At 34.1% G+C, this 17,291-nt stretch overlaps 1 protein-coding gene across 18 annotated transcripts in view; it reads left to right on the top strand.

Moving 5' to 3' along the window:
- The window catches only part of MYCBP2 (MYC binding protein 2), a 218,533-nt gene that overhangs the window by 138,350 nt on the left and 62,892 nt on the right, over positions 1-17,291 (top strand). For 13 of the 18 annotated variants that reach the window (XM_067293019.1, XM_067292987.1, XM_067293028.1 and 10 more), the window contains 5 exons: positions 4,139-4,255; positions 5,029-5,169; positions 11,165-11,239; positions 13,400-13,624; positions 14,535-14,667. In XM_067293019.1, the coding sequence (XP_067149120.1) occupies positions 4,139-4,255; positions 5,029-5,169; positions 11,165-11,239; positions 13,400-13,624; positions 14,535-14,667 (691 nt within the window). The remainder of the gene's footprint in view (positions 1-4,138; positions 4,256-5,028; positions 5,170-11,164; positions 11,240-13,399; positions 13,625-14,534; positions 14,668-17,291) is intronic. The other 5 variants (XM_067293052.1, XM_067292964.1, XM_067292996.1 and 2 more) reach the window with 4 other exon arrangements.

Genomic DNA, 17,291 nt, shown 5'->3' with positions numbered 1-17,291 from the left:
TTTTTGCCCATTAATAAAACTGAGAAATTGCGCAGAAACTACCTTTCTCTTGGCTTGTCACACAAACATTGTGCAGCCACTCTGAAGAATACAGACTGCATTATGCACCATTATTAGTTCTTTTTATTTGATATTGTACTATGGTATGAAAAGGAAAAATAGCTTTATAAAGATCTTGTTTGGTTTGTGATAAGGCTCTTTCTTCAGTCAATATAAAATGCTATATGAATTTAGTAACATCTTTCTTAGAATTTCATACTTTATTTTATCAAGTCCTGTCTGTAGCTTTTGACTTCCCCATTTCATGCATCCCAAAGGACAAATAATGGAGGAAAGCTGACAGGTGGCAATGCTTTAAAGAAAATGCCCAGATGGGGGAACGACCCCTACTTTTTCTGAGATGCTAAGGAAGTGATATCCAGCAAGGTGCTGAATCTTTTGTTCATGGCATTAACTTGTATTAAAAGGTGCGGAATTCTGAAAAACCACAAGATTATCCTCCCTGTCTTATTACAAGAACAAAGGTGGACTATTCCCCTCTGCTGTCTAAGAAAAACATTACAAAATGTACATGTTACAAAATGTTACAAGAAGGATCAAGTATTTGCCAACTTATTACCTTACAGTGCATCTTGATCTATTTCTTTTCCAACTTTCTGGATAATCTAGAGACAATAACTTTATTAGTAGCTCCCCAGTCCATGAATAGATCCAGTGTCTGCTTCTGCCACTCACAATATCCATCTCCCTGCACCCCCACCATGAAAGAAAAAAAAAAAAATTTACCTTGAGTTTCCAAGCAGCTTTTGACTCCTTATTGCATTTAAAAAAAAAATACACTCTTAGGCTCTTTCCTTTCTCTTGTGGTTAGGATTAGCTCTTCATGACTTCCTGGTTACTCTATTAACCTAGTTAAAACTCCCCATTCCTGTTGGGTGAAATTCATCACATATAACTTAATGACATCTCCGTCCAAGCTCATCATTGTATGTGTCATTTGCAGTCAGTGAAGTGAGAGAGACATCTGCTCCAGGGTGAGATAAATTGCTGCCTGGAAGCGCCTTTTATCTTTTCAGTTACTGCAATGGGAATCTAGGTGCCTGACTCATATATGATAGCTGCATTTAGTCACGTAACGCTCACCATGACAGTTATGAATACTTGACAAAAGTTAGATCACTGATGTTCTGAGATATTAGCCAGTGTTTAATCATCTCCCTGTGTCTTTCTGCTTGTATGTCTTGGTTTTTTGTTTTGAGTTGTAGGCTCTTTGAAAGGAGAGCCATCTTTCTGTCCTGTATACCTAGTGTCTGTAGAGCCTTCGTCCATGATGAGGATTTTTTGGTATTGCAGTAATACACTAGATTTTTTGTGGTAAATCGTTTTATTAGTCATCTTTGTTCTGTGTCATAATAGATCTCATAAACAGGTTTTAATAATTCTGTATGAACAGCAGCATTATAAATAGTACAGGAAGGTAATTACTGTACTCTGCTCCATGTTTCTGAAGCCAAGAATGCAAATTACTCGTGTATCAGTCAAAAGTGGTCCAATATAGCAAATCCTGTTTCATTGAGAGGAATGGGCTAGTTAAGCTCTTGAAGCTTCTTCCCCTTCTTTTCCAGCCTTAAATTTCAGGTAGTTATAACCAAAAGCCACTAACAGTGCATTCTCAGTGGTGATCTGTTCTCAACCCAGAATATTTTCACTGAACCTGTGGAGCATTCCAGTTTTGAGGTCGCACCTGTTTTAATCTCAAGTTGAAAGTAGTTGATATATCATGGTTTTGTATTAATTTCTTTATTCTCTGTTATTTGAAATGGGATGAAAATCTGACTTTCCTGTCTTTCAAAGTTGGTAAAGGTGGTTATCATAGTTACCTGTTTCCAGCCTGGAGTATATGAATAGTAAGAACTGCTATTCCCTTGTTGGCTGTGAAATTCAGATAAACTAAATTTGTAGTAAATACCATTCCACATCCTATTGTGGAAACATTCTCTCTCAAGTTATGTAATGTAATTTGGAGTATTTGGAACAAGAAAGCAGCCCTACTCTAGCTGAAATGGAAGGGGCAAGACTGGCACCAGTATGATTGTATATTAACAGACTTTGATGGTTTCTTCTGTCTTTGTGTGACTGGACAAGAAGCTAGTGTCAACTGCAAAAAATAGAAAAGCTCTGGGCAGGGGATGGTTTTTTTGCCTCCCTTCACAGGAAGGTAACACACTTGTTAAGGTGGTTATATCCTGTACAACACACCTTTCTGTGCTGCAAAATATACCTGTTTTCACACTCACCAAATAGGAGGGCGCAGTAACAGAGCTCTTGCAAAGCACTGTGCACTGTTTTTTATATTTATTTATTTATTTTTATATTTATATATGTTCATTGCTGGTGCCTCTCTGCATTAGTCACGTCTTTCAGGCTAAGCCCAGTTTTGTTTGCTCCATGGAAGAAGTGACTGTGAAGGTGTTAAAGGAGAAAGTTACTCAACCACTGTGCCATAGGGAAATGTTTAAAGCAAAGAGATCCTGTATCAGAAAGACTGAGATAATTAGGGTTGTCATGAAAGGGCAAAGGAAAATGCTTCATCTGTCTTTTCTTGTATTCCCTTAGACAGTCTGTCAGTGGATCTGATCCCTAAACAATTTATATTTACAGTTTAAGGTTTTCTATTAAATAATTAGTTACTAAAAGGGGTAAAAAGCTCTTTCCAGGCCTCTATATATTCCTAAATCTGTTGTGTGAGTTCTCCTTTCTCTTAATTCAAGTTTTTAATTGAAGCTCTAACTAACTCATCATGATTTCTGGAGCCCAAAATTTTGGGGTAATAATGCAGCACCCCCTAATTTGCATGGCTTTGTTTATAAGCTTGTTTATGTTGGGAATGCTGTCAGCAGTGATTCAGCATTGTATGTTTACAAAGACCTTGGAAGTTGTTGGATATGGCACTTAGTGCTGCCTGTTGAAAGAAATCTAAATTCTTGAAGTAACAGGATTGCCGCTAAACAAAACCTTACACATTTGGGGGTAGGGTTAAATTTGAAATTTCTGGTATTTGCGTGCTTCTTACCTTTTATCAGTTTTCTTTTTTTTTTCTTAGTTAAGCCATTTTCCAGTAAAACCTGTTTTTTTTTTCAAAAAAAACCTATCTTTTAAGAAAAATGTAATTTCTTACAATAATTCATTTCTTTAAAAAAATGAATTAATGCACTTTACTATTAGTTTTCATTGCCTTTTCCTGAGTTGATTCTTTCCTTCTCATTTTGTGCTATAGATTGAGTAAAAGATTATGTTTATATTGTTAGTTGATACCTTTTTCAGTTTTACATGTGAAGTTTGGGAATAGCCTTCCAAAAAAAAAGTTTCATACAATATACACAGAATATATGAATCTCTTAAGCCATCCTTTTTGTTTTGGAAATTACGGTTTCTGATTTTACATTTGGTCTTCAATGGGTCAGGTGCCCGATAATTTGTTTGAATGGCAAAAAAATTGTAGTGAATAACAACTGGGAGATTTTAGGTATTGTAGTACGTCAAACTAGCAACAAGGAACGTCTGATCTAACCTTTCTGCAGAAAAGCGAGAAGTTATTGAGATAACTGTCTTATAAATAAAATAAAGAAGTGGAAAGATCTGCTCTCTTACTGTTTTTAAATTGCTACTTACAATTGTTTAACTAAGAAAAATATCCAAATTTTGACTAAAAAGCTGACTAAGCAGTATTTTGGTAGCACCAAATGGGAACCAGTAATCTTGGGTTGATGAGTTACTGGAGATATTAAATTTGAAAAAACAAAACCTTGAACTCTGAAACTTGCAGAAATGAATAAAATGGAGTTGGGCAGTTAAAAGAATCAGAAGCTTGTATTGAATATTGTATAACAGAGATTTTTCAGAGATTGCGTCAATATACTTCTACTTCTAGGACTTTTTTGAACATTATGATTGTATTGGGTATAATAAAAAATAAAATCAAACGCAATAGCCATGGGAAACTAGCAACAAACTGTAACTCTTAAGACTGCCATTTCATCACTGTAGCATTTCAGAATCTGTTAAATCTATTTCTTTTTACGCTTTGAGAACTCTGTTCCAGTTTTTCTTCCTTACTGTCTTCCTTTGCTTCTCTTAGGTTCGCAAATTTGTGGCCAAGGACAGTGCAGGGCTTCGTATCCGTAGCCACCCTTCCCTTCAAAGTGAGCAGATAGGCATAGTGAAAGTCAATGGATCCATCACTTTCATTGACGAGGTAATTAATATGAAATTTCTGTTGAAAATTGGTCTAAGATGTAAAGTTAATCCATGCAAATAATGGCTTGATTTTTTCATGTTTAGATGTTGACATATATAATTTAAGAACATATTAGCTATAAATTGCAAAATTCTAAATATTTACCAATTTCATTTTTCAAGTTGTCATTTCCTTACTTATTTTAAAATCTGTGCAGCAAACTTTTGAGATTGTGACATGAGGAAACAAAATTCTTAGAGTTCATCTTAATATATTATCTCTAAGGACTTAGTTCTCCATGATTTACTATTTCAACAAAAATTCAAAAGTGTAGGTATCATTTACATTGTACCTTTCACTTACACTTCTGAAAGCTCACTATTACGTTAGACTATTGTGCATGTATTTTTCTTACAGTATAACTTCATATGCAAGGGATATCTTTGCACTATGCTAAATAAAAGCAGAAGTGGAAAAATCGAAAGTGGGGACAGTAAGCTTACGAAGGCTTAGCTTATTTCTTTCCTCTTTTCTCTCAAAGCAAATCTTGTTATTGCATGAGCTGATTTAAATTTAATTTCACACCTAGTCTGCTAAAAACACATGCCTCTGATTGCTCTGATATTCTGATTTTGTCAGTATTCCTCTTTACCTCTTCTTACATTCTGCACTATAGTTAAGAGCATTTCTCCCTTGCTATTACTGTCTGCTTGCTTAAAGGCTGTTAATCCTTACTAGCCACAAACAGTTACAGGAGGGCATGGCTCGTTTTTGTTGCTTGTTTCCCATAGATCCACAATGATGATGGTGTTTGGCTGAGGCTGAATGATGAGACAATAAAGAAGTATGTTCCTAACATGAATGGTTACACTGAAGCCTGGTGTCTCTCTTTTAACCAACATCTTGGCAAGAGCCTTCTGGTACCTGTTGACGTAAGTAAAAGGTGCCTTTGAAAAATATCCAAAGTACACTCTGTCCTCATTATAAGCCTTTCTTTAATTAAGGCTGCAAATGATTAGTCCTGAAGTAAAAAGTCTTTTAATCACTAAATACTGTCTTATATATGTGTTTGCCTTTTTGAGGGCTGTTGTGTAATGAGGGTGGAGTGTAGAAAGGTACAAGACTTTTTATGTTGAAGACTTCTCTTCTAGAAGAGAAACAAAAGTGTAAGGACCAGTATAATAGTGTATTAAAGTGTAATCATATTCAGTTATGGTCTGAACCAGTTGTTTCTAATGCAAGACCTCATTCTTCATAAAGCGGCCCATTGATGTAGTGATTTCGGAAGAGGCTTACTGCCAGAAGTTAATCCATGTAACTGATGCAATTTTTTTTAAACTTGAAAAAAATCCCTCAGATCTATTGTTTTTTCATAGATATCTTTTGTGAGTTTTACATTTGAATTCTTGAGTTATCAATTTATTACCTAATCAAAGAATCCTAAAGCATCAAGACCAAGTAACAATATTGAATTTGTAATAAGAGTAAGCATAATTTTTCTGGATAGCTTTAATGGTGATCACCATCACTACAATTCAAAGATTACATGTTTCCTGGTGACAAGGTATAGCAAAGAAGAAAAAGTAGTACATTAGCCAAATCAGTGTTTCTTAAAAATTGTTATGAAAGTTCAGCCCTTTCTGGCTCCTCTGTCTTTGTACATTCCCCAGAGGGGGCAGAAGCTCAGTTTCTACAGGGCAGAACGTGAGAACCAGATTAGTTGCTGCTACAAGTGTTTAGACTCAACTTTTCTTCTGACTGGAGTGAGCTACAGCCTGCAGTTAAAGACAGTTAACAAGTATTTGGCCAATTTAAACACCTGCAGCCACTAATTTCACGCTGTTTATGTTTCCCTATGGTAGAACTGAGATATTCCCAGTTCCAATGAAACTGAGCTGCTTGCCAGTAGCAAATCTGGCAATTCATATATGACCTGTGGCTGCAGCCTGGTATGCTGAGAAATACCAAGTTATATGAAGTCACCAGATCTTCCTATTCAGCTTCTTGTCCAGAAATTATTTGTTGATAGAATTCTATTTGGAGATTTCTTTCAGTAAAATCTTTATTTTGGAGAATTACTTTAATACTGCATTTGGGAAGCAAATTATTTCTATCCTCGGCCATCAGTTCCTCAGACACTATAGTGAAAGGCAGATAATTTTAGAATTTAGATTATTTTAGAATACACAAAAACATGGGAAAAAAAGTAAGCTTTGCTTAAAATCTTACTCATATTTTTGGTCTTAGAAATCAATACTCATTAGAAAATAGCTTTAGTATACTTCTGTGAAACACTAATGTTTGTATGCAACAGTTAAATTTTACCCATTCATCCATGATAAAAGTGAATTCACCCATGACTAAATATTTAACTTGGGTTAATAAACTAAAAATGGTTGGGTATTATATTTTGTGAGATTTTTTTCCTATTCCTGGTACTATTTTACTTGCTGAGAGCAAAATCTGGGGGCTCATGAGGTATTTTATATCGCTGGAACAGTAGTCATGTACATGGTTAGCAAGAATTTACTGGATGATATTTTTCAAATGACTCCAGTAAACATACTCTGTGCTCTCTGAGAATAGCTTGAAAGGAGTGGTTCATATATAAAAAAAAGAAAATGACCATTTAGTCTTGATAATGTAAGAGATTTCATTTGAATAAGTATGTTACGTACACTGCATTTAATTCTTATTTGTGCATAAAATTATAGTATGCATCTTTTTCATACATTTCGCTGTATGATTGCTTTTTAAAGTTCAGACAAAATATTACCATCTTTTGCTTCTTCTTAAAATGTATTGTGAGTTAGTTTTGATACCATTTGAGCTGTTATGAGCTGAGAGGTATTACTAGTTTTCTTTTAACTAATCAGTTACATTACATCCTCAATGGCAGAAGGTAAAAGTCACATGCCTTCTTAGCATCAGATCAGTGAGCAGCCAGTGGCCAACATTGCAAAAGTTTTATGAAAGCAGTTATAATGTGGCTATGCATAATACCAGATGTATTTTGATAGTTATATAATTCGAAATAAGTTTCAGATGGGAGGTTTCTGTGCATCTCGTCTTTTCAAATTTTTTGAAAGGACATAGAAAGGAAAAAGGAAAGAATGCTCTCTGACATTTTCTTCCTTTCTTAAAGACCACAAAATAAAAGTCAAGGTTCACTGGCTTACATTTGAATGCCCTTGTCTACTGCATGCTGTTATACCATAACGCACCACACAACCACACAACTTCATGAAATTCAGTGAACTCTTTTGTAAGCTCCTGATTTTTGTAACTCAGCTTAAAACTTGTTTTTCCTGATGAAGCTAGATCGCATGAAGTGATACCGTTTTCTTGGTAGAAAGTTTTAAAATAAAATCTCTTAAGGTAATTACTGAGTTGAGAATATTGAAAACATATATCTTTTATCCCTCTAAATTGTCTGAGAAAAGAACTGTGTTTTAAGTTGTCCAATTTGATAAATGCAGTCCTCTAGAGGTGAATGACCCATATGGCAAAGGATGTTCAATTAGGTAATAAATGCTAGAGGTTCTGTGGAACAAACTGAAATTATCTTTATCTGTGCATCCTTTTATGTTGATTTGGATTAGTGAATGACATTTTGACCAGAATGTAGTAAAAATTCTGTTAATATACAAGATTTTTGGAATCCAAAGCTGTCCTACCAGTGTTGGCTCCAGAAGAGGTAAACATACTGGAGAAGTCTCCTACATGACTGAAAATATATATGGAAAATCAAATGGCTGAATTAGTTGTGGTATTCCCTGTTCAAATTAACGTCTCTTTCAGTTACTTTTACAGTTACTTTTATTTGACTCCATTTTTATTTATCATGAGTGTGCAGACCTGGCAATGCCTATTATGCTGCTTTTGGTTACATTTAGATGCATAAGCCTTTTGTCATCATCCCTTCAGTAAATAAAATCTCTCAGTACATTTTGTAAAATAGATTTAACGTATATTTTCTAGAGAAAGCTTTAAATATTCTATTTCATTATTGTATCAAGTAAACAGTGAACAAAGAAAACAGTGGAGATTTTCAGAAGTGCTAATTTCAGCCTCTGGTCCTGTGTAGTGTATATATTGTGTTTGTTAATGTGTATAAATAAGTATAAAATGCAAAGCACTTTATGATAAAGCAAATATCTAGTAGCTTAGATCTCTGAAATGCACTGTTTCTATATATTTTGATCAAAGCTATTATATTTAAAGATGAAGCATCACAGGAAAGCAGAGATCCATTGTAATTGCCAAACTCTGCTTATTTTAGCTGTGGTCATTTACTTTGTAAGAAAAGCTGTATGGTCAGATCTGCTCCTTTTGTTGCTCTTGTCCTTCCATGAGGAATTGCCATGTAGTTATTGATCTAAAATTGTGAATATTATCTATTGTAGGTAATATGATCATGAGACTATGAGTTTATGCTAACCTTATTAGATTGTGATCTTGGATAAGCTACTTGCTTTCCTGGTAGTTAATTTTCTCTCCTTTTTGTGAGATTCAGGTAACCTTTTTTGAAAAATATTTGTAAAGTTCTGATGGAAGGTGTTACGTATACAGACAGATATGTATACATGCTTACACATAGTATGTAGCAAAAAGTTACAGAAAGCATAGAACAATACACACTAGGGAGAAATAGTATTTTATTTTATTGGATGTTAATTTAAGCTATGTTTTGGTTAAGCTCTGGAACTTGACTTTTTAAAATCATATTCTGAATATGTTTCTGTTACTTATTTCAAATGTCAACCATTCTAATTACCAGGAATACTATACCCTGTGCACAGTTTTTATTGTTACATTCCCCAACCATTGTAGGCAACAGCATAGAGGAACTGCAGGTTTCTCAAGCCCTTACTGCAGGAAAAAATAACCCAAATAAACAGGCAGATTGCAGTGTTTGATCACAGAATCACAGAAGGCTTAATGTTATGTGGAAACATTGAAGCACAGCTACAGTAGACTTCCACAGTCATTTTAGGTATGATAGGGAACAACTGGAGAGTAAATAACTGTTGGGTGAAGTGTCAAGATGATTTTTTAAGATAAGCCTTACTGCTTTAAGAAAATAATATTAATTGAGATTTTAAATACTCATTTATTTTCTGCTAATTTTTGATGGTGAATTGTATTCAATTCTATGATTTCTGAAACTTAAGCTTTATTGGAAAAGACTATGAAATTAGGAATTCCAGAAATTATTTTTAATTTTTGGAAGGGAAGGCTGGAAATTAAAAAAAAAAAGAACTAAAACTACTGATGGTAGCATAAGGACTAAATATAGAAGCTTGGATATAGTAGTTTCTAATTCTCTAATTCTAAATAAATGCATGTACGATGTATTCCTCTAAACTTGTATATGTCATGCCAGGAAGACAGGGAGTTTTAAAAGTTGAAATAAACCATGAAATAAACTCTGATTAGCAAATGCAGGCTTTTTATAGTAATCACAGTTTTATGTCAAACTGATATGCTTTTACTTTGCCATCTTCATATTTAAAAACATGCCGTATCCCCCCACACACCCCAAAAAAAGGAAAAAAAACCCAAGCAGTTATCTCACTTGTCTATTAGTATATCTTTCAATTCCAGATAGATATACTGTGTTCTTAAGAAATTCTGGTGATTGACAATTTCTCTGTTCTTGTCAAAATTGTAAATTATTTGCATTACTAAACCTTGATGTAAGCAAAAGTTTTGCAAACAGTGCATAGCTAGATGATTTGCTTTTATCTTGAGATGGAGTTGCTTGTTTTTAACATATGTGAATGTTTTTTCAAGGAATATAGAAAAAGCATGCCAAGGTTCTCAATTTCTGGTTAAAGTGATTGATTTCCTTTTCTTTAACTACTGTTAAATTTTAATGTGACTGTTGTACAGGGATTTCACTTGGTTCCCTTGTCAAAATGGAGATAAGGAAATAAGATTTTGTTATGTCTTTTAATATAGATAAAATGGTAGCTTTGCCAGAGGTTTTCTTATGAATACTGATCATTAATACTACTATCTGTATTACTAATTCTTACATTTGACAGGAACAGTGGAAATTTCTTTGAAATGAATAGAAGCAAAAGTGATACTTCATGGAGAATAGATAGCTTTTTTGGTGTTCTCCAAGGGCTAATAAATGCTGTCCTGGCTGTTCTGTGGGAGGAAAAAGTATACAGAACATTGTTTATTTCTATTTTATGGGCAATTGATTATAAAATTCATGAATTCTCTTTCACAGCTCCACTTGGTTTATGATACTTCATAATAAACTAGCAAATGTATTGTATATTTTATAAAATTAATGAGATCTTAGTACTCGTTCTCCTTACAGCACTCTATTAAATTTTTGCTTCTGATAAAGAGTGCCATTTTGGTGTGCAAACTAGCAATATCGTTTTGTACAAGTGAGTTGCTTTCAGCTATACTGAGCTTAGCACTTCTGCATCTGTTCAGTACTGAATTGGTGACTAAAAGTCCAAGTGCAGTTGTCCTGCAATAATAATTGAAATTGTCTTTCAAAACAGTAGACTGTCTTGCTATAGACTGTCTTGCTATAAAACTATGGCTTGTACTGGAACAATTATTGTTCATTCTAACAGAAGTGTGGGATTCATCTTGCACAAAGTCTCAAGCTTTATGAGAAATGTCTGGCTCAATTCAGTAAATGGCATGACACACTACATTCATTTTGAGCTTTCGACATACTAAACTGCTTTTGTTTAATAGATGGTTTGCCATGGTGTGCGATGAACTCAGGTGACTCCATTAGAAAAAGCAAACTTTTCCCTTTTGCAAAACATTCTACCAGTAAAATTACTTGTGAAGAAAGTCTGCTTATACTGTCTCTAGCTTCTTCCTCCAGTGTTTCTTTGTTCCCTTTTCTTTGATGATATTTTGTCTTTTTTAAACTTTATTGCTCAGAATGTCTTTAATGCTAGCCAAGGAGTCAGGGATTTGGACTTTTTTTCATGGACTTCCAAAGCTTTACCCCCCAAGGTGAGTTAAATGTCAGGAACAGTCACATTGTATCTCTTGTTTTCAGAATGTACGTTATAACTCAACTTTACATTAAATATTCTTTGAGGTCTGTTTTACTTTGAAATTTTTTTACGGAAAATGGCAGATTTTCATAGCATGCTCTATCTGTATTTATTCCTTTACGATAAAGAAAAATACTAAAGGAGATTCTGAATTTTCATTAATTCATAAGTAGCACCCTCCTTTTTTTAATAAATGAAATGAGAAATTCAGAGGGATGGCCTAAAAGCATGATAAAGGCTTTCATTCTCTCTTTTTGACACAGAATGTACTAGTAAATTTTTTCTGTTTTTCAAGGGTAGATATTAAGTTACAGCATTTAATAACATGACAAATTCATATGAGTAAGCTCACAAATATTTAATAAATACTTGGCCCATTCTTAGTCTATTTTAAAATTATAGAATTATAGTAAAAAGTTGTTATATACAGTTAAGCAGATTAAATTCTCTGCAGAAGTGCTTTTCTAAATCTCTTTGCAACCCTGCAGTGATTTTGATGTCAGAGTTGTTTCTATAGAAACTTCATAAAGAAGGTTATACTCAGTGTTACACATTTTAGTTTAAAGGTTTAAAACAATTGTTTTTCACTGAATCTTCTTCTCCCAAATAGTGAACTACTTTGCTGCTATATCAAGATCTAGAAAATACTCGAGCTGTCTTTAGAGCACAAAGAAGTTTTTTTTCCTTAAACCAGTTTACCTTAGCTTGCATTAACTTGCTCTAAATTTACCTATTTGCAGAACAGATGCATTTTGTATAAAGGCTTGTTGGAAAGACTGCTCTAGTACTCTGGGCATGATGCACAGACTTGAATACCAAAAAGCTGAAAATATGATAATTAAAGAGAGCAAAGGAAATCATGTTAATTAAAAGGGAAATAACATAACTAGCAGATTGGTTTAAAACTGATGAGAGGAAGTTCTTTTTTACACAGCAGGTAGTGAACTCCTACAAGGTCTTGTTGCATGAGATTGTGGTGGCAAAAAGTATCAGCACGTTCAGAAAGGAATTAAACAAATTCATAGAAATCAGGTTCTTGACCAAACACTAAAAGAAAGAACATCCATAATGAAATGATTTAAAATGCTGGTGGTGTATAAGGGATGGACCACTAATGATGGCTTGCATGCTTTTTCTAAACAGCATCTCCAGCTGCTTTGTTGGAGACAATACAGTGGACTAAGCGAGCCACTGGCCTCACTCAGTAGGGCATTTCTCAGGTTCTTAACTTTCAGCTGTCTTTTAAAAACACATATGACTTGCAGTATAAGCATAATAGACCTCACTCCTGCTTCTCATTTGCTTTCTTCTGATCTGAATGTCCGTAACACTATTCCTTTCCCTCATATTTTCCTGTACAATAGACATTTTATTAAATTACAGCTGACTGCAAATCTATGTCACTAATTATCTTTTTTTTTTTTGTAACTCCCATTTTTCATGGTAGGAAATGCAAAAGTGTGTTGTCATTTCAGATTTGGATTTATTTTTTAATCTGTAGTTGGTACCAAGTGAAATGAATTTACAGGCTGTTTTTATTGTCATAGTGAAAATAATAAACACACAGTACTAGTTATGCATGCATTTAAGAATCTGTGGTGTTGCTATTACTCTTTGTCATAATTTTACTCTATATTAGCAACATATTCTAAAACTGAAATCAAAAAAAGAAGCATTGTCATTTGGAAAGAGATAATATTTAAATTCCCTTTACATAGCCCCAGACTTTTTCTAGATTATTTCACAAATAGAGCAGGAATACTGAGTTGCTGTCCTGATAAATGTCAGTATGAGACAAGGTTCAGTGAAAGTGGTAGAGTAAATAATTTCTATCTAACTGCAGATATGAGGTATTGCGTATGTGTAAATGGTCTCCATTTTCACCACTCTTGTTTTAAGAGTAATTTGATTCTTTTCAATTAATTCCCAGTTTACTACTAGTTCAGTTGTTCCGTTTATCATTGCATGCTAAAATTGGCATTGTAAATAGTACCTCTTAGTTTTGGAATCTAGCTATTGTAGTCTTGAAAGAAGTATATCTTATCTGAAGAGTTCAATGGTGTTATTAACAGGTTTCATTCTGTTCTGTTTTGTTTTGCCTTTTTTAATTTTTCAGGAATCTAGATCTAATTCTGATGATTTTTTCAAAGACCTAAATTCACACTGCCCACAGGAAGCAGTGGTGCAAGAACAAGATATGCCATTCCTTCGAGGTGGTCCTGGAGTGTACAAGGTAGTGAAGACTGGCCCATCAGGTCACAACATCAGAAGCTGCCCTAACCTTAGAGGTATCCCAATTGGAATGTTAGTTCTGGGAAACAAAGTCAAGGCAGTGGGCGAGGTATGGATCCTTGTAGCTTCAGTTCATGTCTTCATAGATACCAGTATATAACATAGTAAACTCAACAAAAGAATCTGCCCCTATACAGGTTTGCTTTTCCAACTCTCATGATAAATACTAACTTTTGAACTTGATTTATGTTATAAATACTAATGCAATTCTGTCTTTTGCCTTTTAGATATGTGTGCATTGATTGGAATAACATTAAAGTTGTACTGCAGTTACATACGTTTGTTTATATATTTCTGTTATATATTTCAGTATTCCTTACCAAATAATGTTTCCTGTTTTACTTTTCAATCAATGCTTTGAAAGAATTTTGTTTCATTGAAAAATTTTTTTTCTAGGGCCTAACTAATTAAAAAATGATTCTGTTTCTCTGTATTGATTCAGTTGTTCAGTTGCTGAACCATTGTTACTGTTCTAGTTGTCCAGCCGTGGTGTTTTATGGTTAAGAAGGGCTAAAGGATGTAGTGTGTCATGCTATTTCCTAAATAACGTCAGGAACAAAATTAGTACACATATGAACATTTCGTATGGAACTAGGTGTTATAACTTTTTTGTTGCAGCCACAAAAAAAAAAAGCATACCATGTTGACTGTCTCCTTCAAGTTCTTATTTAAGCTTTTTTGGATGTTCCAAAATTGTGGTGTTGGTGTTTTGCTTTTACCAAACATAAGCAGGTCTAATATTTTTGAAATACTCCTAATTGTAAATGTGCCGTAAATGGTTTTGGTCTTTCAGTCTACCTCAGCCTGTGGCCTTGATTTAAGAAACTTTTTTATTAATGTTTTCTTTGTAATATAAAGATTGCATATTTTTCAGATACTGAAACATGTTGCTGAATCATGCTACTGAATTATCTGGAAAGTCAGTAAATTGTGCTTTTGTGTGTGTGTGTGTGCATCAGGTGACTAATTCAGAAGGTACCTGGGTGCAAATGGATAAGAACAGCATGGTAGAGTTCTGTGAAAGTGATGAAGGCGAGGCATGGTCGTTAGCTAGAGACAGAGGTGGAAACCAGTACCTTCGACATGAAGATGGCAAGTTTGTTTTTTTTTTTTTTAATAACTTAGAAAAATTTTATAAGCAAACTAGACAGGAAAAAAGCCTAAGGAAGGAACTGAATTTTAAAGAGGTATAACAATTATTCATACTTTTTCATTTGAATTACTTTGCATAGTTGAACTTCAAATCTGTTTTTAAATACATTCTTCAAATGTCTGTTTTTTAAAATATTTCCCAATGTTTTCTTTTGTGCTAGTTATGGATCATAATTTTGTCCTTCTTTCTTTCAGCTTTAGAGATAATTTTCAAATAAGTAATTGTGTATTGCTTTGTTATTTTCTTTAGTCTGTTTTGTGTTTCTGTGAAAAGCAGAACAGAATCAATTACTTATGTCACTTTTGATTGTGTTAATTTTGTTAATTCTGCCACATAGCATCATATTAAAAACCTGTTACAGGTTTTTAAACACTGTATTTAAAATTAACACCAAATTATTTAATTATTTGAGCTGACAAAGTATGATTTCATTCTGTTAAGATGCAGAATTTCTGTCCTGATAATTCACATTCAGATTAGGCAAGACCTTAATATAATAAAAGGAAACATTAGCAAAATCTTAGTACACTTAAAAATACTTAGTTTTTTTGATTTGTTTTCTTAAATCATCCTCCTTGTTGATCTCCCTCCAAACAGGCTGTCATTGCTGATCTAAAATATCTTCTTTTCACCCTAAATGCCTCATGTGAATACCCTGAGGTTTCCTGAAACTGTTATTGTCATTTCCTTAACAGATGGTCCTGGACCTTCTGGATGGGTTCTCCTGTGCAAGATTATGAGCTACCTATATTTCCTCAAAAGATGGGACTGGGAGTGCTCTGTCAGTATCTATACTAGCCAATCAGTATCACTACTATCCGGCAAATCATAGAATAGTTTAGTTTGGAAGGAACCTCTGGAGGTCTAGTCCAATGTCCCTCTCAGTGCAGATCCAGCTAGATGAGGTTGCTCAGACCCTTGTCTAGTCAAGTTTTCAATATCTCCGAGAATGGAGATTTTGCAGCCTCTCTGGGCAGCCTGTTCCAGTGTTTGACCCATGTTCATGGAAAAATTTTCCTAATGCCTAATCACGTTTTCCCATGCTGTAACCTTTGTTTGTTGTCTCTTGTCCTGTCACTGTGAATCTCTGAGAAAAGTCTGGCTTCATCTTCTCTGAACGTTCCTGTTAGAGAGACAGTTGAAGAGAGCAACAAGATCTCCCTTTAGCTTTCTCTTCTTAAGTCTGAACAAACCCAGTTCTCTCAGCTTCTAAGACATTATGTGCTCCAGTCCTCTGACCATCTTGGTGGCCCCTGTTGGATTCATTTACAGGATGTCAGTGCCTGTCTTGTGATGGGAATCCCAAAACTGGACACAGCTTTCCAGATGTCCAGTGTGTCCCTCTTGTCTTTCAAATGTCTAGTAGAAGTTACTATGGATCTTCATCGGCATGCTTTTGTTAAATGTTTTATTAAACGTTTCTGTCTGAGAATGCCTGTAAGGTTCTTCTCTTGATCAATTTTTGTGGAGTTCCCTATGAGATGGGTTTGTTTTAGCTCACTTAGTTTCCTCAAGGCTATTATTCTTTTTTTCTTTAGCGTATATTTCTCTGTTTTCTGAATAAATTCTTCTCTCTCTGTTTGTGGAATCTGGCTACCACATCCATTTGTCTAAAGCTGTCTTCATGAAGAACTTCCACCTCAGCAGTTATATTCTCCTTGTGCTTTTAGGTCGTACTTACAGTCAGTCTCTTACTTGTTCATTATAATAGACTCTTTGCCCTGTTTCTGGCTTGGGCATTTTGTGTTGAAAATTATTTTACGTTTAGATGCTTTGATGAGTATCATCATGTTACAGTATTAAGGCAAAGAAATTCCTTGGTAATATTTAAGCATTTGTGTGAGCTGTTGCTTGACTTTAAGGTATAAAGCATTCTGTGAAGACAGAGGAAAAACAAGGGTGCTTTATAAAATGTATATATTGTGAACAAAAACTGGTTATTTAACACTTAGCACAGTATTTTTTTGGAGTCATAGATCTTCCATTTTTTAGTTTTGTCTGAGAATATCAAGTTCTGAAATTGAGTATTTATTAATCAGAACAGTATCTTACTGTTGAAAGCATGCATATTCAATAATATGGTTGTTAATTTTATCCTTTTTTCTGTCCTAAAATGAGACTGCTCACTTTTTTTAGTATAATCTCATTTCTCTGAAGTTAATAAACTTTTTCGTAATTTGTAGTCTAAATATTTTCATATTCAGGTTATGTGTACATGTAGTTGTGCAAAACTATCCATTCATGAGTATCCATTTTGAGGAATAGATAAAACTTGCATTTAAGTCACTTGACAATATTTAGCTTTTTCTGAGTAGTCTTTTCCAGCTTTAGTAATTTATCCTTTCATCCTTTCTCTATAGAAAATGATTTTTCAGATTTCTCATTCTTTACAACAGAATTCCCAAATTTGGAAGAATTTAAACCAGACCCTTGTTTGAAGGCCCAACTTCAAATTCTTGGTACTTACATACTGTTATTGAAGGACAATTTCAGTATGTCTTTGCTCTTGCAGAAGAACATGGAAATGGAAGCTCCAAACTTTGAGGACCAAACTATAACAGGA

The sequence above is a fragment of the Apteryx mantelli genome, chromosome 1 (genome assembly GCF_036417845.1).
Source record: "Apteryx mantelli isolate bAptMan1 chromosome 1, bAptMan1.hap1, whole genome shotgun sequence".
Lineage (NCBI taxonomy): Eukaryota > Metazoa > Chordata > Aves > Apterygiformes > Apterygidae > Apteryx > Apteryx mantelli.
Note: the sequence above shows the minus strand (reverse complement) of the source record. Positions and strands in the feature narration are given on the sequence as shown.